Source organism: Mchenga conophoros, linkage group LG20, assembly GCF_057382185.1.
Source record: "Mchenga conophoros isolate Kocher_MC1m ecotype Shallow Benthic linkage group LG20, M_conophoros_male_GT1.1, whole genome shotgun sequence".
Classification (NCBI taxonomy): domain Eukaryota; kingdom Metazoa; phylum Chordata; class Actinopteri; order Cichliformes; family Cichlidae; genus Mchenga; species Mchenga conophoros.
The window spans coordinates 28,493,376-28,516,758 of NC_140545.1; the positions used below are offsets into that span (position 1 = coordinate 28,493,376).

Below are 23,383 nucleotides of genomic sequence, written 5' to 3' on the forward strand. Positions count from 1 at the left end.
TACATAAAATTGAAGTGAAAATTGAAATTGTTATCAGTACAGAATATCATCAAAGGATTCAGAGAATCTGGATAAATCTGTGTGAAAATCAGTGCAAACACAGTTTGCTGTGCTGTCCACAGATGCAGGTTCAGGTCTCTCTCTGGGCCAAGCAGCTTTAAAATAGACTGCAGAAGAAAACATGGATGCTGCTCTGGTCTGAAGTGAAAAGAGACCGTTTGGCTTTTTATCCGCACTCGTTTCAAAAGCCTGCGTCTCTGATGGTACTGAGGTGCATCGGTGTCGATGGAAGCTGCAGCTTGCTTGCTGTTATTGCTTTACAATGACATATGCTCGGATCAAAACGAGACTATTCTAAACTGCATACTGCATCTGTTAGAATACCTCAGCTTGGTAGAGTTCACGTGCTGAACTTCAGGCCTAACTTTTCCTCAAATGAAAACATTTATGAAGCAATATGATGATGAAGACCCAGAGCTGTGGAGGAGCTAGAATCCTATATCAGACGAGAATGGAACAACACTCCTCTCCCAGGATGTTGTTCAGCATAAATGAAAACTACTCTCAGTTTTAATTGGAGATAAATGATCTCAATTTCAGCAGCAGGGCCACACCTCCAAACACGCCCCTTCCAGGTCTTACCCCCCAGGTCTACAAGCCGTCCCTCCCCTTTTTAATTCTTTCACTTCTCATTAGTACACGGCCCGGGCGCCGCCGCCAGGCCCCATCGAGGCCTTCACCAAACAGCAGCTCAATTCTTGATTAAGCCTTTATCTACTAAAAAACCTAAAATGAGGACGTGAGTTCAGCGAGTGAAATACACACTGTTGTTAAAGAAGAGGGAATCTTCACAGTGGCTGTCTTTACCTTTAGGGAGATGTTGCTGTCATCAAATTAAATATGAGCTAGTATGTTTCTTAAAATGGCACATTTTATAAGCGTTTGATATGTTTTCTTTGTTCTATTTGAATACAAATATGAGTTTCTGAAATTTGAAAATCACAACATTCACTTTTTATTTTTTTACACGACGTTTTCAGAGTTGGGTATGTAGCTGGAAGATGCAAATGACATGAACTTGTGACAAATAATGCAAACAAAGACTGAATATAAGGAACACTGGAGCTCAGTGATGTCGTCTTATTACATGACTGACATGTTATTATCAATAATCATGACTACATGATTAATGTTAATAACAAGATGCCTTACCGCATTGCCCCCTCCTGACCACTTTCCATAGTGCTCCATTTCTTCAATCATGTGGTTACAAGCAACAGTGGAGAAGACTGGGAACCAGTACACATCTGGGCAAGGCTGGAAGGCAGAAGATACAACAGCATTAAGCACCGAGTAACAGCTTGTAACAGAACTGCCTCTTAAAGGAAGGTCTACAAACTGAGGACGGTGTTAGTTCCTCTGGTTATGGCAGATGTAACTGAACTAACTTCTTATCTGTGCCACAATATTTATAAGAAACATGGAAGTTGATAGGAGTTCAATGTATTTGCTTTTGCCTCTTCTAAACACAACAGCTCATTCAGTAGGTTAATCTGACTCCAGCTCAGCTCGAGTTTAAACTTACATTTTCAATCAGCTTGTCCTTCATGATGCGGGTATAGTTCTCATGGATGTAGCGCTCCTCCCAGTCCTGAAATAAATATAACATACAGATTTGCTCATTGCAAATCACACCGTGTCCTCATCAAACCTTCGCGTAGACGCAGAAATTCTTCTAGACTGCCTTCTTTTACATATGAAGATCAGACGGTGGCTTAGCTTAGACAGTAACGTTAAAAAACGTTTAAACTGACTGTTTCAGTAATGTTGATGTTGACATGTATACTAAAACTTTGATACTTTATGCTGATGTCAGCACTCGTAACACGGAAATCCCCTATAACGACATCTACAATGTTCTCATGGATCATTTGTGCTGAAGTCGTATAATGTTGTAAAAAAAAAAAAAGAAGATTGGTTCAGCACATCTGTGAATATATCTTATCTACCATCACATCACAAAAAATACAAACTGAATTTCACTGTGAACATTACAAAAGACTTTCTCAGACAGTTTTCTGTAGATAATTACTTTTAAATTTCATTTTTCTTTTCAGGATTTTTCTGAGAAATATTCCAAATATGTGTGTGGAGCTAAGATGATTGAAGACACTGTGTCTGAAGAAGCGCACAGAGGGAAGAAATAAGCATAGCTCTTATTTTACAGTATACATGGCAAAGCATTTTAATACTTAACAATTTAAGTGGATGTGTACTGTAGATGATACAGTCCTGATCAAAAGTTTAAGACCACTTGAAAACTCATATTTTGCATGGTTGGATCTTAACAAGGTTCCAAGTGGAGCTTCAACACGGAACAGGAAGAAATGGGAGTGAGACAAACCAGAGTGAGACAACACACCTGTCAGACTTAAGATCCCAAACATATTTTGTGTTATACCTTCATGAACACATGATTTATGAATCCAGTTTGCACTTGTTTCCTGCACAATGTCTGTCTTACGTCTACTGTTTGTAGCTAACTTCATTTTTACTTTTACATTTTTGTATCTCATAGTATAAGAGGCCCTTACCAGGCATCTGTGGCACCTTTACTATTTTTGTTGTTTATTTATTATTTACTGTAACTGTAACACAGCAGTTTCCCTTTGGGATCAATGAAGTGTTCATCTGTCATCCAAACCGATGAGACCAGGATGTGGATTACCATGTGACTTTTTAAACCTGCCATATTGCAGTACATACATGATATGACCTGCATGTTGTCATGCTCTGATGACGGTCATAAAACTGAAACGTTAGCATGTTTGGTGGCATGGCAAAAATACACTGGTGAAATTGAGATATGGCAACTATTCCCCTGAAATTTTAAGCCAGTCCGACATATTTTAGATTAGGTTTATCAAAGGTTTCCTCGAGGAGGAACTGTGGACGTTCTCTCGCAGATATATATCATCATTTGGTGTCCTAGTAAAAAATAGCAAGCGGTGTTTCTTTAAACCCAACCTAAAAACCCACTGTCTATACATTCACACAAACTACATTAATTATTTAAACACTCTTCATATGTTACACTGTTTTATTCCTTTGCTTTGTTTTTCCATTTTGTCTCATTTTATATTTGTGATTCTGATTTTATATAAACACAGGGATCCTTTACTGAGCCTATATAACACATAGTGTCTGAGTGGTGAGATACTGTGTACTTATATGAATGTTTTGATTTTGTAGCTAACATTTATACATCACTATAAAATTAAAACAGCTTTTATATCGTACATACAGTAGCAGCTTAATTCCACCAACTTCATTTCTGCCACTGCAATAACCATTCTGCCTGCCACAAACACTACAGCAGCTAGTAATGTTTCCATCTCACCACTGGATTTTCAAAGATCTGCCACAGATCATTGTGTAGATGACCGGTCTGGTAATTTTCTGTAGACAGGATGCGGCCAAATGTGTGCATGTTGGTTACATACATGAAGATTCCCTGAGAGCAAAAACAACAGGTCAGTCACTACTGTGGACAGTTTTGAACTTTTCTTTAGGTTAAAAAAAACAGTTTCCTGTTTCTCTTACTGACCTTGTTGCGTATGTTGTGGCAGAAAGCCATGTCAGGGTCCGAGGAGCTGAACAGCTCGTAGTCTTTCAGCTCTCTACGGAGGAGGCTGCCTTTCACCAGGTACACATTGGACACATATGGCACATTCCAGACGCCCCTAAAAACAACAGATAATTGATGGACCAACAAATGTTCCAATGAAGTCTTAGCTGCTACAAATTTCTGTTGGTCATTATTTAACAAGCCCACCCTACAGGCACTTTTTTCAGGCCTGCTGTGCTTTTTTTTGTGGCGAGTTGAACAAAATGTCATCACTGATGCAAGCTGACTGTTAGTTGGTGATGTATGTTGAACGTGACACGTGAAACGAACAAAAAAAGAGAACGTAGCGTCTCAGGGGAATGAGGCAAAGAACACGATACACTAATGCACACATCACTGTAGAGCTGTCCACCATGTTGGACGTGATAACCTGTGGCGATCACGTCCAATCACGCCTACATTTCTTACATAAACATGATCACTGCCCACCTTGCTTACACTCAGCTGTCAATCATCAAGGACAGAAGGAGAATCTTTTTATACCTCTCCTTCATCGTATACATAGAATTTGTTATAAGTTATTTCAATTTTTAAACTCACCAGTATCTGTTTCAAATAATATTTGACCATTTAAAAATCTTACAGTTATATTTTTATTATGTCTTTCTAGTTTTTTCTTTCTAATCTTTCTCATCTGCCTTCTCCACCACTTCTCCCATCCTCATCCCCATCTCATCCTCTCCCTTCTCACCTGAAGCCTCACTCTTGAACTGAAGTAATGGTTCTAGCATAAGAAATCCTACAGGAACATACTCATTTATTCTTGATGTTGTTGCAGTTATTAATTATCAGCAGATCAGACATCCCTCCTATCTCCAGACAGGTGACGAGAGCCAAAGAAAGCTGAATTTACGGTCGAGCAGAGGGAGCACAATCGCTGTCAGATGCTGTCAGTCAAAGCATTTTATAGATACAACATCTCCATATTTCCACATTTCACCTTTTTTCTCAAAATTGCATTTAGACATCAATCTTGAAATTTCTGCTTTATTCTCAAAGACATTGATGTTTTGAGGTTTTTGTTGCTGTTCTCCGGTTCCTGCTGAACTGCGCTATCACAGAGCGTGAACTCCATGATGACACACTTTCATCCCAGAGCTTTATTATTCTGAAGGATCAAGTGAAGGTGGATCTAGCCAAGGTCCAGGTGGGTTGTACTTACAAACAGCCACAGCAGTTCCTGCCATTTGACAACTTCTACCATCGCTTTATCTTTATCAAGACAGGTCTGCCTCTCACCTCTCCTAAACTCTCGATCTATTTTAAATTCTCATCCAGCTCCTGTGCTCACACACACTTGTGAACATTGGGGCTAAGGTTGCTGAGAATCAAACTCATTCGATTTTTAAAAGATGAACATATAGCACCAGTTTGAAAATCCCAATTCCTTCTTGAGTTATTGTATTCACAGGATTTTCTGGAAACTTGACCTCTGACCTTGACCTTTAGGTCACCAGGATTCAAACTTGTCTGAGAGTTTTCCTAGATACACCTAGACACACTAGTTATTGCAGGCACAGATTTGGGTATCTGTACCACCCACAGGTGACGACAACACCCCCTCAGCCTTTTATGGTCAAAAATGAGGAATGCAAAAAAAATTCTAAATGCTGACAAAGGTTTTAGGGAGCAAATAAGCAACTTACACTCTCCGTCCTTGTACAATGTCCACATAGTCCTCAGACCTGGCGTAGTAGCCGTCTCCACTGAGGGCTCCCCAAAAGTTGCTCCACAGCCGACCAGCTCGAGTTATCATTGGTGCTACAATAGGACTGCAGGAGGCCATTCAAGAAGTGCTATGTGTTACATTTCTTCATCTAGACATATACTCAACTCACATAAATACACTAGAGCTAAAGAAGTTAAATGTGACTGTGACTACTGCCAGCACATCAGTGAATGACTCAGTATAAAAACATTTCCTTACAGGTTTTGTTCAATCAGAATTTTGAGTGTATCCTTGTTCTTTAAGACCACTTCAATGTCCAAACTGAAGAAATAGTCACAGTCCTGGTCCCTCCGGCACAGATCGCTGAAGAAGAAAACACACTGATAGATTAGCACATATATTATAATAGAATTTAAAGAGCAATCTGTTATTGACCTTAATACTGTATAATGAAGAGTACACATCATCTTCTACAACTCAGTTGATAAACATTTTAAAATGAAGATGTGTCACGTTCTGGTTGGACAGTACTCACAGGCCTAGGTTCCTAGAGGCAGCTCCATCCATCTCTTCTTCAGGTTCGATGACTGTGACATTCTCATACAGGCTTCCATGATCCTTTAGGAAAGATCGGACCTGACGCTGATGATGAGCTTCCTGGAGGGAAAAGGAAAACACAAAGAAATGCAGAGCAGGAAGACTGCTGTGAAGATAAATATGTTGCAAAATGTAGAATAAAAAGTGAGAATGTGTAGAAACCTGTACGTTTTTTACACGCTTGTGTTTTAAATTTACGGTTACAGAAAAAATGCATAGATTGATGTTTTCACAAATATACTAGAACTGCAAACTTGTAATTCAAATTTTTGTCATATTTATTTATTTGTTTACTTCTTATAATCACAAATCTGAATAAAAGTGCTTGACTGCATCCTCTCAAGTCACAAATCCACAATCTGCACTTTGACTGTGATGTGTGGTAAAACTCGAGCTTGTAGGCGGTGGTGAGGAGCATGGTGGTTGGGGGTGGAGGGAGCAGGTCAGCCAATCAGAAAGCAGAAGACCAAATGATCTTCATTAGCCAATGGTACAGCAGCATTTGACATCATACACACGACTGTTGCTGACCTACTGCATAAACACGCAGAGGCTTTAATCACCATCACTGGTTTAATCACACCACTCTGGACTCCAGTCTGCCCACTTTGCAGTAATATGTGGACTGCAAAACACGGGACAATAAACCTCCTCCCACTCAGTGGATCAGACCACACTCTTGTCCAGTTAGCACCTCAGTATGTTCCTGCTGCTTCCTGTTGCCACCAAGTCTGCAAGGAGGTGGAAGCAGGAAGCCAGCGAGGCTCTGCAGAACTGCTTGAGGTGTCTAAAGAGTGTGAAAATGCATCAACAGCGTATTCATTACATGTAAGAGTAAAAGACACTCGATTTCAAAGATGTGACAAAAGATTTCCTGCAAAAATGTCACAGGCTATAACACCACCTAAATGTTTGCCAAATCAAAAAAAAAGTTGAAAAGAATGTACAGAAATGTCTGAGGAGGGCATAAAGGTTAACCCATATGACAAAGGTGGGGAGGCGCCAAAGGATAACTGCTGCCTGGACATTGAGGACACTGTGTACAAATCACAAGTACTTGATTCCCTCCAACTCTCTGTGGCTAAACGCACTGCTGGGTTCCACACACAGCAGTCTAACAAACTATTCTCCTAGTTTCATGGACTTTGTCAAAGAGAAAATCATGAACCCATCTTCTGTTAAAATTGCCTAAATCAATCTGTTCATTACCTACTAAGTTACGTTAAATCCAGCAGGTTAATAATTTTTAGAAGGACTGAAAATGTCCTTATAAACCTTCATGTGAAGAGAAGTCCTCAAAAACGTCAAAGTAAGAAGGTCATGCAGCTGTGATAAGAGTAGATACTGTAACCATTCTGATTCCATTATCGATATCACTTATCGACTGTCACTGGCTCTGCTTTGAGAGTCACCACCGTCCCTAAGCAACACATCAACAGCATTACATTCATGCACATACTTGCACGCTATGCGGTCAAATGTTTGTGGGTGTTTGTTGAGGTTTTTCCTTTCTTCGTCACGTGTGTTATGAATAAATGTTCTTTTTTTTCGGTACCGGTACTAGTTTTATTTTGTTGTATTTATCCACGACACCTTAAAGGCCGGTCTATGAAAATATTGTCGGGCATAAACCGGTCCGTGGCGCAAAAAAGGTTGGGGACCGCTGCATTACAGTACATTACTTAATAACTCCAAGGAGAAGGTAATTTGTTACACTACGCGTTACATTACTTTTGGGTTTCTCTGTAAAATAACCTGAAAGGCTTTGTCTGATAATAAAACTACAGTCCCACAGAGCAAGTTTCTATTCACAGACTGCTGGAGTAGCTGTGAAGCACATAATGATCCTTCTTTACTTTATACTAGCACCTGGTGTGTGTATGTGTGTGTGTGTGTGTGTGTGTGTGTGTGTGTGTGTACATATATATATAGAAGTAGCAGCTTTATGAAATAAACTCCACAGTATTTCATTTAGCCAGTGTATTTACATCTTAGTGAGGTATTCTGGTGTGATGCTAATTTGTGTCAGACTACATCAGACATATTTTTGCTGAGTGTCAGGAAAATGTAGTTACCTTGTTAAAAATGAAGAGTTTGATCTTGTTCTTGGGATGCTGGAGCTTCAGCAGCCGTTCGAAGAACACTGTAACAAATGGAGTGGGCTGCTGAATGAAGATGCCAATCACTACCAGAGGGTATTCATTTTCCTGTTAGAAACACACACATTAAACAAAAAATAAGTGTCATGTTCTACCAGGATGAGGCTTTATGCCATTTTTATCAGGCATCAAAGGTAGCTTTGGGAAATAATATGGATACAGTTTGTCAGGAAATGTAAACAGACCTGAAGAGCTGTGAGTGACCGTAGATCCTCATGACACACTGTGCACCCAGACTCAAATGTCCATGTGTTGGGGATGTAGTTTCCCAGGTAGTTGATCTGGAGCTGGAAAACAGTCGTGTGCTCTTGTAGTTCATTTTATATCAATCTCATATCTAATAGTCTAACACTGGTAATCTCTTAGTCGTACTAAAAGATGAAACAGATTTTCAGAATCTCAGACATATAGGTAGATTATCATTAGATTACTGGAACGACCCCTACATACATATTATGTATCAGAATCAGTGAAGCACAGGCTGAGGTGGGGATGGCAACAATCGTCCAACCCAACTTATTAATCAACCAACACACCAACAGTTTCAGTTCATTTGAAAGCCTGATACTTAACCCAGTCCACCCAAGAAGGCAAACTAAAAAAACGGTTTTATTTGTTGTTATTCATCGTCCACCCGGGCCTTATAGGCAGGTACTAAACATGTCAGACTCAACATGGCATTTAATCTGTTATTAGACTCAGTTGGCTTCTGTCAAAATGTAAAAGAACCCACCCACCACATTAATCACACTTTAGATCTTGTGTTAACATATGGCATAGAAACTGAACATTTAACAGTGTTTCCTGAAAACCCTCTCCTGTCTGATCATTTCCTGATAACATTTACAATAATTGATTACACAGCAGTGGGGAGTAGACTTTATCACAGTAGATGTCTTTCTGAAAGTGCTGTAACTAAGTTTAAGAATATAATCCACCCACTGTTATCATCTTCAATGCCCTGTACCAACACAGAGCAGAGCAGCTACCTGAACGCTACTCCAACAGAGGTTGATTATCTTGTTAATAATTTCACCTCCTCACTACGTACGACTCTGGATACTGGAGCTCCGGTGAAAACTAAGGTCTCTAATCAGAAGTACCTGACTCTGTGGTATAATTCTCAAACACGTAGCCTAAAGCAGATGACTCGTAAGCTGGAGAGGAAATGGCGTGTCACAAATTTAGAAGATCATCATTTAGCCCGGAGAAATAGTTTGTTGCTATATCACCATATTAGAGTACTTCGCTCTCACACTGCAGGCTTACTTGTTGTTCCTAGAGTATTTAAAAGTAGAATGGGAGGCAGAGCCTTCACTTTTCAGCTGAGAAAACTGCTGAGAGAATACAAACTCAAACTTTTCGAGCAGGTTTTATTGTTTCCATTAAAAACTGTGCGATGTGACTACAGCTTAATAACATGGAACAGATAAGTTGGTACCTTTGTTGGTCCGTTTCCGTGGACGATGACAGGCAGAGTATCATACAACACATTTCTGAGTCGTACTTGACTATCTTCAAACTTCAGCACCACATCATCTGGAAACATAAACAGATGTAAAACAACTATCAGACTTGTTTTTAAGATTTGAAATATCAAAACTACACATTTACATTTTAAATGTTTCAAGAGAACACTGAAGATAAATAGATCAGATAGACAGAAGAACAAGTTAACTACTGTAAGACCTAGCTACCACAAAGCATACACAATACTGTTACTGCTGACAGTATGTCATGGTCCTAGGTCATGTGACCCAGTGTTTTGTGTTTCCTTGTATGTTGATATTCATTGTTTATGTTTTAGTCTCATTTAGTTATCTAAAGATCCTTCTACAGGGAGTGCAGAATTATTAGGTAAATGAGTATTTTGTCCACATCATCCTCTTCATGCATGTTGTCTTACTCCAAGCTGTATAGGCTCGAAAGCCTACTACCAATTAAGCATTTTAGGTGATGTGCATCTCTGTAATGAGAAGGGGTGTGGTCTAATGACATCAACACCCTATATCAGGTGTGCATAATTATTAGGCAACTTCCTTTCCTTTGGCAAAATGGGTCAAAAGAAGGACTTGACAGGCTCAGAAAAGTCAAAAATAGTGAGATATCTTGCAGAGGGATGCAGCAGTCTCAAAACTGCAAAGCTTCTGAAGCGTGATCATCGAACAATCAAGCGTTTCATTCAAAATAGTCAACAGGGTCGCAAGAAGCATGTGGAAAAACCAAGGCGCAAAATAACTGCCCATGAACTGAGAAAAGTCAAGCATGCAGCTGCCAAGATGCCACTTGCCACCAGTTTGGCCATATTTCAGAGCTGCAACATCACTGGAGTGCCCAAAAGCACAAGGTGTGCAATACTCAGAGACATGGCCAAGGTAAGAAAGGCTGAAAGACGACCACCACTGAACAAGACACACAAGCTGAAACGTCAAGACTGGGCCAAGAAATATCTCAAGACTGATTTTTCTAAGGTTTTATGGACTGATGAAATGAGAGTGAGTCTTGATGGGCCAGATGGATGGGCCCGTGGCTGGATTGGTAAAGGGCAGAGAGCTCCAGTCCGACTCAGACGCCAGCAAGGTGGAGGTGGAGTACTGGTTTGGGCTGGTATCATCAAAGATGAGCTTGTGGGGCCTTTTCGGGTTGAGGATGGAGTCAAGCTCAACTCCCAGTCCTACTGCCAGTTTCTGGAAGACACCTTCTTCAAGCAGTGGTACAGGAAGAAGTCTGCATCCTTCAAGAAAAACATGATTTCCATGCAGGACAATGCTCCATCACACGCGTCCAAGTACTCCACAGCGTGGCTGGCAAGAAAGGGTATAAAAGAAGAAAAACTAATGACATGGCCTCCTTGTTCACCTGATCTGAACCCCATTGAGAACCTGTGGTCCATCATCAAATGTGAGATTTACAAGGAGGGAAAACAGTACACCTCTCTGAACAGTGTCTGGGAGGCTGTGGTTGCTGCTGCACGCAATGTTGATGGTGAACAGATCAAAACACTGACAGAATCCATGGATGGCAGGCTTTTGAGTGTCCTTGCAAAGAAAGGTGGCTATATTGGTCGCTGATTTGTTTTTGTTTTGTTTTTGAATGTCAGAAATGTATATTTGTGAATGTGGAGATGTTATATTGGTTTCACTGGTAAAAATAAATAATTGAAATGGGTATATATTTGTTTTTTGTTAAGTTGCCTAATAATTATGCACAGTAATAGTCACCTGCACACACAGATATCCCCCTAAAATAGCTAAAACTAAAAACAAACTAAAAACTACTTCCAAAAACATTCAGCTTTGATATTAATGAGTTTTTTGGGTTCATTGAGAACATGGTTGTTGTTCAATAATAAAACTTGCCTAATAATTCTGCACTCCCTGTATTTTGACGAGGTCGCCATGTTAGTTCTTTGTTTATCACCCCCTGTCTCCCTCGCCCTTCATGTGTTGTCTCCCGTTTCCTCTTCTTGTTTACGTGTTTTTCCCCCTGTGACCCATTCCTTCTGTCACGTGTGCTTTCCCCCGGTCATCGTGTTTAGTTATATCCATGTCTCATCTCCAGTCCCTTTTTCATCCTCTGTAAGTTTTTATGGTGTTCGCGTTCCTCGTCAGTCCACCATGGTAAATCCGTGTCTTAGTCTGTCATGTCTTTCATGTCTGCATGTCCTATGTTGCCAAGCTTGTGTCATGTCTGCGTCTCATTATGCTCCCTGTTTTATTTTGAAGAGGTCTGGTGTCCCATGTTCATTGTGTTTAGTTTCACTTCCTACGTGGCGTCATTATGTTCATTCTAGTCAGCTGTTTCCCCGGGTGTTTCCACTTGCCCTGATCGCCTCCTGTGTGCATTTAGTCTGTGTGTTTTCTTTCATTCCTGTCAGGTCGTCTGCTGTTTGTCTTCAGAGCTGAAGTTACAGCAGCATGGAATTAATCAAATATATAGCTGGACTATGAAGCTGCAAACGCTTTGAGTTCTGTCATGATCCTGGGTCCTTTTGACCCAGCGTTTTGTGTTTTCTCTTCGCGATTTTGGTTCTGTGCTCTAATTGGTATTTACCCTGTTCCCCCCCGTGTGTTCCTGTTTTATTGTGAAGGTCTGCGTCTTATGTGAGTGTTTTCAGTTTGCCTCCCTGGTCTCGTCATGTTAATCTCTCCCAGCTGTGTCTCTCACCTGTGTGTAATCTCCCTGTGTTCTGAGTGTATTTAAGTTGTATTTTCTGTCTTAGTAATCGCTGGTTCGTCTGTGTTGTTTCCCCTCGGTCTCCCTGCCTCTCTTCATGTGTATTTCCCCGGATCTCCCTGCACCGTCATTCCTGGTTTGTGTTGTTAGTTTACCCAGTTTAGGTTTCGGTTTCATGTTCACACCCCGTTGCTGTTTGTACCCACTGCTGTAAATAAACACTCACCTGCACCAGAGCTGCCGCCTTTTGGGTCCTTACTACAAATCCACACGGCTTGCCCCGCAAACCGTGACAAGTTCATATCAGTATCCTTTGACAAATATAATATTAATAGCATTTTTATAACAAATTTGTAAAAATCTTAGTTTTGGAGAGATCTATATATTGTCCTATATATTAGTTGGGTGTAAACCAACCCCACTTACTCTAAACCTCTCTTTGGCTCATCAATATAAATAAGAATTTATAATATTTGGTGGAGAATATATACAGAGACAGCATTTATGGTACAGCTGACTATGAATGAGAGGAAATGATTAAAAGCCTCATAGATATTTAATTTTCTAGGTATGATATAAACACCTTAAAGATTTGAACGTGTTTTCAAGAACTCATCCACACAGTACCACACTGGAATTCCCCCCTTAGCTTCTAAACACGAAACTGGAAGAGTGGCTCCAGCAGATTCCAGTTACAACATCCAAGGTCTCTAGCCATGGGAGAGCACAGTGTTAGGAACAGCTAAGATACTGCTCAGTACCTGAGAGTACCTTAGCTTGAGGAACACACACATACCATCCTCCGAGGGTGACAGAGACATTGTTATATGATATACTTAGAACGGCAAACTTACTGAAACCAGCCAGGACAACACACTTGTCACACTGTTAGATCAGAGTCAGTTCACAGAGGAGCTTTATGACACAATAGTTTCCACTCTTCCTACATCTGATCAGATCTGCTGAGCCTGTACAGATACTATTAAAGAAAAATACAGACTTTCCAATGATCCCTCAATATCCTGTGTCTCATGAAAATAGAAAAGGTGTTATATCAGTAATTCAATTTAAATCTAGACTAGACCGAGATATAATCCCAGCAAACATGCCCGGTGAGCCCACAGTGGGCAGCTCTGGCTGTGTGGCAAAGAAAAAGGGCCCATAGCAGTTTTGCCCTTTAATAGTTTAGGAGTAGTTTTACTTCACGGGGCCCCTATCACAGTTGACTGTGGGCAACCAAAAGACTGGGATAAGTATGGGTTTGCCCCACAGTTCACCCACACTTACCCCCTGTTGTCTGGATGTCATGTTATTTATAATAAGCAAATGCCATACAGGGAAATATGATTACTGTGGACTATTTTTGTCTTTCAGGGCAAGTGGCTCCATAGTGTAGTGATTAAGGTATTTGAGTATCAAGCAGAAGATCCCTGGCTTGGGTGCATGAGGAAACATAAATCCCTAAAAGATTGTGTCAGGGAGGATACCTGGTGTAAAAATCTACCAAATCAACTGGCAACATTTTTACCCACACTCAATATCAGCTGGTAACTGTGGGGTCTATTCATTCACATGTCAAAGTGTGACACATATGTGTAGATATCTTCTGAAGCTAGCAGAAGTGTGGCCTTGTAGAAAAGTCGACTTTATCGCTGTTCCAGAAAGATGCAACAGAGATGGCATTTCACAGAGCATCAGTTCTGATGCTCTGTGAAATGCCAGAGAGAGGATGGCCTGTACAATTTCACTGGCAGGTAATGACCAAACTGTGAATTGACCAGAAACCCCACTGTCCAATGTGTCCATATCATCTGCAATATAGAACTAGTTAGGATAAAAACTGGCTAAATACTGCCCAGAAATAGCCCTAAAATGGACTGCAATGTTGATGTCAGTGACGTCAACTTTTATCAAAAAACACACTCACACGTTGTTACTGTCAGACCAATGTAACCAAGTCATTTTATACTTCATACAGAAAAGATGACCTGCGTGTCATGGATAACATTTTTTGTTCTGCTCTAACCTGTGCTACTCAACTTATCCACACCTGGATAAAGGTTATGTAGCCTTCTCATAGTGACACCTCATCAAGATAACTCCTCAAAAGACCAACAGAAGGTGTCCTCACCATGGCACCATACTTATCCTAGAATGGTGGGATGCACCCTCATCTACAAAGAAACGATGAAGGTACTGCCGATTGTCCTCTACAGTTGAGCAAAAAAGCAATAAGAACCACTCCTCGACAATGAAAATATGCAAGAACTGGAGTCACAGAAGTAGACGTGGGGACCAATATAGGAGCATTGCAACCACTGGAGCTCCAGTGAGAGCTTTTCAAGGCCTACATCTTGTAACAACCATTATTATGGCATAACACCGTTATGGGGTGTCTTCCCATTATTGTAGTAGTTGGAGAGTCTCCTAGTGTGAGTGCAGCCATTACAGTCGAGCATGCTGCTCTCCGCTCATGTGTTTTAGAGAGACCTTCCCATTGTAATGGGCTGGTGCCTAGGCTCCGACTTGTCCGGCTAACCTCCATGCCAAATGCCCGCGGGACCTTCCTCACCAGACCAACATTACAATCTGCTTGAACCAAGTAAAATATAGATATCCAGCTATAGACATCATATACCTGAGCTTTCTGCAAACAGTGAAAGAAACGGACTCCATACCTTAACACTTAGCTATTAGCAAAAATGGTTGCTGATAATAGCCCAACCCCCCAAAACGACTATACCTCTGGGGAAAATCTTAGAAATATGGTATCTAACCAGATTCTTACTCTGGATGGCATTACCTTGGCCTCCAGTAACGCTGTGAGGAACCTTGGAGTCATTTTTGACCAGGACATGTCCTTCAATGCACATATTAAATAAATATGTAGCACTGCTTTCTTCCATTTGCGCAACATCTCTAAAATTAGAAATATCCTGTCTCAGAGTGACGCTGAAAAACTAGTTCATGCATTTATTACTTCCAGGCTGGACTACTGTAATTCATTATTATCAGGAAGTCCTAAAAACTCCCTGAAAAGCCTTCAGTTAATCCAAAATGCTGCAGCAAGAGTCCTGACAGGGACTAGAAAGAGAGAGCATATTTCTCCTGTATTGGCTTCCTGTTAAATCCAGAATTCAAAATCCTGCTCCTCACATACAAGGTCTTAAATAATCAGGCCCCATCTTATCTTAATGACCTTGTAGTGCCATATCACCCTATTAGAGCACTTCGTTCTCACACTCCAGGCTTATTTGTTGTTCCTAGAGTATTTAAAATGGTAAATGGTAAATGGCCTGTATTTATATAGTGCTTTACTAGTCCCTAAGGACCCCAAAGCACTTTACATATCCAGTCATCCACCCATTCACGCACACATTCACACACTGGTGATGGCAAGCTACATTGTAGCCACAGCCACCCTGGGGCGCACTGACAGAGGCGAGGCTGCCGGACACTGGCGCCACCGGGCCCTCTGACCACCACCAGTAGGCAACGGGTGAAGTGTCTTGCCCAAGGACACAACGACCAAGACTGTCCAAGCCGGGGCTCGAACCGGCAACCTTCCGATTACAAGGCGAACTCCCAACTCTTGAGCCACGATCGCCCCAAAAGTAGAATGGGAGGCAGAGCCTTCAGTTTTCAGGCCCCTCTTCTGTGGAACCAGCTTCCAGTTTGGATTCAGGAGACAGACACTATCTCTACTTTCAAGATTAGGCTTAAAACTTTCCTTTTTGCTAAAGCATATAGTTAGGGCTGGACCAGTGCTTGCTCATAGTGGGTCATATTATTATTGGGTTTTTTCTCTGTATGTATTATTGTAGCCTCTACCTTACACTATAAAGCGCCTTGAGAGCGACTGTTGTTGTTATTTGGTGCTGTATAAATAAACTTGAATTGATCCCACACAATACCAGAGAGGGACTTCCTTATATTGCCTTGCCTGCCAAACCTTGTGACATGTGTTCCCTACTAGACTTGTTCAGTTACACACAAAAAACTACCTGCCACCAACTAGACAACTGTTCTGTAAACAGTATGATTGTTATTCCTGTAAAGACACTTTAACTCTCTCATTCTTACAATGATCTTTGTACATTTTGGTGATGCAATAAAAGTAAATGGAGCACTCCCCTTGAGACTTTACAATGTGACTACAGACCTGTCAACAGAGGAAATAAATGGAGCATCTAAATGAAGTGTATAGTTTAGTCACCATCTGCTGACATCGTTTTGTTTTTTATGCACCTTGCTAAGGTAGCCAATGATTGTTCATTTCAGCAAAGGAAGTAATGCCACAAAAATTACTTTGGCAAACCATAATTATACCCTTCACCTTTGGGGTATTAAAACAATCACCACTTCATCATCAGTGTATGAATTTTAAGTTATTATCCAAAAATATCACCTCATCTATGTATCCGTAGGTCAAAGTGAAAATGCTAAAATTCAATAAGTTCCTTAAAAGGTTGTTAAAGTTGTTACTCTGTTACTGTTTTCTAACTTCAATGCTCTTTTCGTTGTTGCTTTTCGCCATCTACTCAGTATATTTTGTATTCTTTTCTTTTTCCTCATTTTTGTGATTTTCAGACTTGTTTCCATCACTTCGACGTGAACCCAATGCTCTCATTTTTATTGCCTGTTTATGCCCCGTCCTTATCTTCAATGTCATGCTGCTCTGTTGTATCTTAAATGCCCCTTTGGGATAAGTAAAGTGTCTCTGATTTCTGATTTTTCTGATTTATTGTCTGTTGTTTATCATTTTTCGTTATAATGTGCATGGTAAACAAGAGCAGGAGAAGATGCTGGGCAGTGTTACATGTGTTATCAACAACCTTGGCCTGCTGGTCAAAGAAAACAAAATTCAATGCACTCACCAAGTGCTCCATGAAGGTTCTGAAAGAGTCTGCATTTGTTGTCCAGGGTGATATTTATAGATTTCTGAAAAATAGAAATATATTCTTTTGATCTATTATGTTACATGTATCCAATAAGATGAAAACTTCTACAGGAACAAACAAACTGTGGCTGCTTCTTCAGGCCGATGTTGGGAATAAATAATTTTTCAGTGCCTCAATAATGCTATGCTTTTTTATTAATAAGTGTTATAAAGTTATGTAGTGTAGTATTAAGTGGACACAGCCCTGAAAATAAAGGCATGAGACCATGTGTCCTTGGGGAGTAGAAAGCTGCAGACTCACTCACGCTTGCTTGGGAAAATGTAGATAAGAGGGGACCATCTCTAGTGGAAAGTTACTGAGACACTGTTGTTTAGAGTAGAGATAGAGAGCTTCTGTAATAAAACCGTTAGGGGCACACCACCATTTGGAGATCCACGGCAATGTGTCATGCAGGACGCATCTCCCTTCTAGAAGTAATGTGAAAGAGAAATAAAGTGCTAAATTGTCTACTGAGCAGTGTGTTGTCTTCCATCGGATGCCTCTGAGGAATCAAAAGAACTCGGTGAAGTGTTGACATTTAACACCGAGCAGCGTATATTTACCTGCTTTCACATGATAGCTAACATCAGAATTGTACTGCCCTGAATTATGCTGCATTCAATATGAAAACGATGTATTTTCAGCACTATTGTTTTGTGTATTGTTCATCATTACCATCAAAAGCCTCTGGTACATGTTTCAAATTAAAAGCCTAACACGAACCAGGAAAATGTCCAATGAGCTAAAAGACCTGTAATTTGAACCATGTGGACAGAAAGTGCTGAATTTCAGTTAGCAGGAGATGTTATAAACATCACTTCATGTAATTACAGTGCTGTAGAGGCATTCATGAAAAAATAGTGGAATTTCATAAAGTTACAGCAGTGGAACAAGTCTTACTCTTTTTGATTGATCAGTGTAAACCTTGGTGAAAAACAGCTGATCACTGTCACCGTCGTCTCCTGTCCAATTAGCAACGAGCTCTTTGATGTTGGGAAGATAGCCAATGAAACCTGTGAGGAGACAAGAGAAATGAGACAGGAAATGATCACATATATTAGAAGTATACATTTGTTCATGACCTTCATGTAGACACAGTGAGGGAAAGTTAAGGCGTGTGTTTCGAGGAGCATGTCTAATGAGCTCTACCAGGTTTATGTCACCAGTGCAGTGCTGACTAACGACCTGCTATAAAACCATCTGCCCTATCTCATCTATCAGCAACCTGTGAGCCTCACATTTTAACGATTTTTTTTTCTGGTACTTCTTAAGCCCAGAAGGTGAGTGACCCTTTTAACCTGCTTATTTACACAGGTGGGGAGTAGTGTTTCTATGATTGGGTGAATGACGCATGTTGTATAAAGAGCTTTGAGTGCTGAGGTTGAGTAGTAAAGCACTACATAGGAACCAGTTCATTTACCTTCCAGGTTTTCCTGCTGGATGTGAGAGATACAGCAACAGCTTAACATTTAATACCATCTGAAAATTTTTTATTTTTTATAATTTACATTTTTATAATTGCTTACATGGCACCAGTTGACTAAGTATGCAAATGCTGAAACAACATTAAGAAAGTACTGATTAATAAAGTACTAAAACAACATTAAGTGCAGTGCTGCACTGCATTTGGATTTGGATCTGTTTACGTATCTTAGTGAGCTACTTCAGTCTCTGGGTTGATTTTCGTTAATAAATGCTTTCTGCTGAGTTTAACTTCTAGTACTCGAGGTTAGAGAGCTATTATGTAGAGAATCAATAAGATAATTGGTTAGGAACTGAATGGACAAGTGACATCAACAATGGAATTGGAATTGCTAAATTCCAATAGATTCCCATCCCATATGAACACATATTAGAAAATCTGTTGAAACTGTCTCAATTCTGTGTCTGTGCGTTGGTCTTTTTGTGTTTCCTTGTTCTGTAGTGAGAGGTAGTGGGAGTTGGTATTCAGGATGCTATAAATGTGCCTGTTTTACTGTGAAGGCTGTTCTGTGATGTCTCCTGTCCCTGCTATGTGACTGCCCTGATTGTTTTCACCTGTGTTTATTATGTTTCGATTTATCTCATTGCCGAGCTGGCCTCCAGTATTTCATCAGCCCTCAGTGTGGCTACATACAGCAGTACTGTACAGTGTGAACTGTAGTTGCTTTGTCCACTCTGGCATTGTATGCACTGTTCTTTGTAACTTTGCTGTGTTTTGTTGTTTTCTAATTTCTTGTGTTTTGGATTTTTCCCTTGAACAATGATTCACTTTGGATTAGCTATTAAAGAGCTCCCTTTTTGAAAAATCCTTTGTGTGCTGTGTCCTGCATCCTAAAATTATGTGACCCTCCACACATGGCTACACTGTGACGCAGGTGTCTCTAATAAAAAAATATGACATAAAAATATTGTTTTTTCTCAGAATAAATACTTCATGTTATGTAAAAACAAACAGACAGAAATTACACAGCAATATTACTTTTCTCAGCAGTACAAGAAACAACAAGACTGATAAACATACCCCCTGAGCCCAGGAACCTGTTGCCCTCCCTGACATGGGGATATTTGTCCTCCAGATGTCTGTCTGGCCAGATGAGGGTCTCAGAGGAGAACACAACCCTGTGCTTGGTCTGCTGGAACTTCTTGAGCAGCTCTTTGGGACCCGAGGCAAAAACCACATCGTAGCTAAGTCATTAAGGGAGTGAAAACAGAAAACGTTAGTACACAGTGCAGCTCAGCACTGTGTGAAGCCAGTGACACAGTTAAAACAAATGAAGGCGTTGTTATTATATGATACCAGCCAGAGTTAATTTGCCTGTGACTATGTTTACTACCAGAAAAGGAACTGCAACAAAAACAACACACACTTTCTTGATTTCACTATAATTACATGCTTCACCATAAAGAATTTTACAACTTTACAAAATGTCAGGACTTTTCCTTTAGCTGCCATGTACAGCTAAAGTGCATCAAATGTGCTTCAAAAACATGTCATTTAAATTAAATATACATAAACACTGAAACAGTAATATCTTATGAATTTAGTATACTGACTCATAACATCGTAACACAGCAAATAAACTGCTATAAGTGGAGCTTGTTACTCAATTCAAAGCACGCTACCTTAAAAGACTAGAGAAACAGCAGAAACAGTTAAGAACTGCTAATATATTTTAAATAAGTAGCTATTAAATTTATACCGAGGCAATTCTTATACACCTGTACTCGATATTTGCATTATTTTGACCTGGACATGTTGAGTCAGTTGGCCTAGTTTGGTATAAAATGTGGAAGAGAAGAGAGGTTATATTTAAAGGTAAAGACTGCTCAGTGGTATTTAATATACTGGAAATTTTAGGTTTACATGTAAGTCCTCATTTTTACATCAGATACTGGCTTCTGTATACGTGACCTTTTGTTTTTTTTCTTATTTTTTAGGCTTCCTGCAAGACAAACTGAGGTGTAGCCTTTGACCTTTGTGTTACTGAATCTGCTCCTTAGTGCAGGATAAACAGGTTAGCTTAGAGTCATACAATGGATTCTAGGTAAAGCACTGCACTGGACGGGTGCACAGCAGCTGTGGTGTTCATGGTCAGTGTCGAGTTACATAATATGAACTTTATGTGATGATGCTTAGATTCATTCACTGAAGTCCACCTTCACAGCAGCTTCAGACTGTCCAGCATAAACATTGTGCTGTCAGTGTAGAGGGAGACAATCAGCCAAGATATCTCGTGAAACATCTGCTTACATCTGGCTGAATTCAGTTCTGTAAAACCACAAAGAGCTGCAGGTCTGCTAAAACACATCTACTGCAGCGCACAATAGAAATAATTGTAAGTGTGATTTTTTTTACGTGTTTACGCCGTTTACATGTGGACGAAAGGTGCACCTTTCGTCCACATGTAAACGGCGTTTTCGATCACTGAAAACTGAGATTTTTAAAAACTACTGCCAGGGTGGAAATTTTCGAAAACTCCATTTTTGCGTTTATGTGTGAACGAGGAAAACGGAGAAAACGCAGCGTCAAAGGTGTGCGCCTTTTTTGACATCACACCGTGCGCCACGTTATTGTTTCGGTGAAATGGATTTCTACAATGGCGGACTTAGACAAAATACTGTTACTGTTAATTTTACTTCTATACTCATGTTGTACACAACTATTCAAATGATGAAGTCACAAATGTGCATTCATCTTTACAAAGAGAGTCAAATGCAGTGCAGCTGTTCAATATCAATCACTTTAACTGTTGACTATTCATACTTACAGCCTGATTACATCATGCACTAATATTTAGTGCTTCTATGTTTTCCTTACGTATCAATGCCGAATATCACGCTCATCAAATGTTTGCTGTTGTTCTAACCATGTGGACTGATGTTCTTCCAATATGTCTAAATGCAGATGTGTTTCTAGTCACTGTTCCTACCGAAACACAAAGTGAACCGTCATGTCACAGCCACTGAGCTCTTTTCTTCTTATCGTTTTGATACATCAGAATCAACCTGCTTAGAGTTTACACACACAATGCCACACAGAATGACTGGATGTTAACTGCAGCCTGCAGAGCACCACAGTGCTGAAAAGCATCCAAACAGAGTATGTTTCTCACCTACTAATACAGTTCTTCCTTAATTTGTCGTCAAGCTGTAAAATTACATACTACACATTACTATATTTCGTGTGCTGACAAAAGGCAGAACAAGGCAGATTCATGTAACATGAAATGAAATTGAACCAGTGGCTGAATAACTAACACAGTATTATAGTGGCATAGGTACCCAGATAGACACTCTACCTGTCAATAAAAAGGATTATTTGGCCATCATCCTCCATCTCCTTCAGACCTTCTTTAAGAAGTCGTACTTTCTGGCCTCCTCCTGGGGCTGACATGTAGTCACCTCCCTTCCATTTCTGATCTCGGCCCAGAACCTTAAAAACATACACCTCATCTTTTAGTTTAAAGCTTTTAATGTATCATCCTTTAAAAATACAGCCATTAAGGTTATGTCTTTCCTTATTTTCTGCTTTATATTATCAACACATATTAGTATGACTGAAATCCACTGAAAAGGACCAATTTTTGTGTTTGGATAAAACTCCTTAAAGCACACAGCAGGGACTTGTTTTAAAGAGACTGTGAGCCCTCACGTCTACAGAGCATGAAATAAACTTTTTCGAAAACTTTGCCCCAGAAGTTCTTACCTTGACAGTATAGTTAAAGTGTTTCGCTGTCCTCAGAAAACGCCTGTAGCCATCAGTCTCTTTGGTCGCAACAGTCACAACTAGAAGTTTGTCTGGAAACCAGAGCATGACAGAGGAATTCAGAATGACTTAAGCGTGACAAAACTTTACAGTACCACCATAAAGAGTATTTATGTAACGCGTGTATGACTGTGAACTATAGTGTACAATAACCTAGCAGAAAGAAGAGGCGCTGTATTAGTAATATGATGGCATTTTGATGCTCGCATATTTGCACTTAAACACAGAGCTTTAATGCAGAGCTATACTTGTGCGATTATGTCGACATGTAGTTACATTTCTACAGAGGAGCAAATACGTTTCTTGCACAGGCTGTGATAAAGGCTTTAAGATGGTTATGGTTACGATGTAACAGTGAACTGCTCAGGGTTAATGTCGCTATGAATTAAGCCTGAAAAAAAGTCTCTAAACTTAGATTTTTATTCTTTGTGGGTGTATCACAGAATCAAGTCCGCATCCCCTGCAACTATTAATAATATAGGCTTCCCACAGGCTAACGTGAATGTGTTAGAGGCAATGATTACAGCAGTTCAGAGGAGCATCGTCCACGTCAGCGGCATGGCAGCCCTCCTCAGCCCGGAGCGACTACAGTTTGCTTTGAATTGGAAAGCGCTGACGAAACGTTAATAAACTCCGTTCATGTTTTATTAACAGTGATTTTTATTTTGGAAAACTGAAAAACAACTTTTCGACATGCATCAAGCACTACGAGACAAAGTGGGGAAATTTCGGTTTTTCTAACAGACTAACACTGATCCAAGGATCCGGGCTTTTCATAAAGATGCAGTCAGATAATTTGTCGCCATCGTCTTGTTTTGTCTGTAGTTCGGCTTCAACTCTTTCTCACACATTTCTGTGACACGCGTGGTTGCAACACAGCTTTTTTCAGCCAGTTATCAAATGAAC

General features: G+C 40.2%; 1 protein-coding gene across 1 annotated transcript in view; it reads right to left on the reverse strand.

Moving 5' to 3' along the window:
- The window catches only part of plod1a (procollagen-lysine, 2-oxoglutarate 5-dioxygenase 1a), a 31,075-nt gene that overhangs the window by 7,173 nt on the left and 519 nt on the right, over window positions 1-23,383 (reverse strand). The window contains exons 2-16 of the mRNA XM_085259196.1: window positions 22,418-22,509; window positions 22,011-22,144; window positions 19,733-19,896; window positions 18,130-18,242; window positions 17,167-17,230; window positions 9,555-9,652; window positions 8,299-8,400; window positions 8,030-8,161; window positions 5,893-6,014; window positions 5,616-5,720; window positions 5,335-5,460; window positions 3,608-3,743; window positions 3,401-3,514; window positions 1,586-1,651; window positions 1,213-1,317 (exon numbers count right to left, since the gene is read on the reverse strand). Of these exons, the coding sequence (XP_085115322.1) occupies window positions 1,213-1,317; window positions 1,586-1,651; window positions 3,401-3,514; window positions 3,608-3,743; window positions 5,335-5,460; window positions 5,616-5,720; window positions 5,893-6,014; window positions 8,030-8,161; window positions 8,299-8,400; window positions 9,555-9,652; window positions 17,167-17,230; window positions 18,130-18,242; window positions 19,733-19,896; window positions 22,011-22,144; window positions 22,418-22,509 (1,673 nt within the window). The remainder of the gene's footprint in view (window positions 1-1,212; window positions 1,318-1,585; window positions 1,652-3,400; window positions 3,515-3,607; window positions 3,744-5,334; window positions 5,461-5,615; window positions 5,721-5,892; window positions 6,015-8,029; window positions 8,162-8,298; window positions 8,401-9,554; window positions 9,653-17,166; window positions 17,231-18,129; window positions 18,243-19,732; window positions 19,897-22,010; window positions 22,145-22,417; window positions 22,510-23,383) is intronic.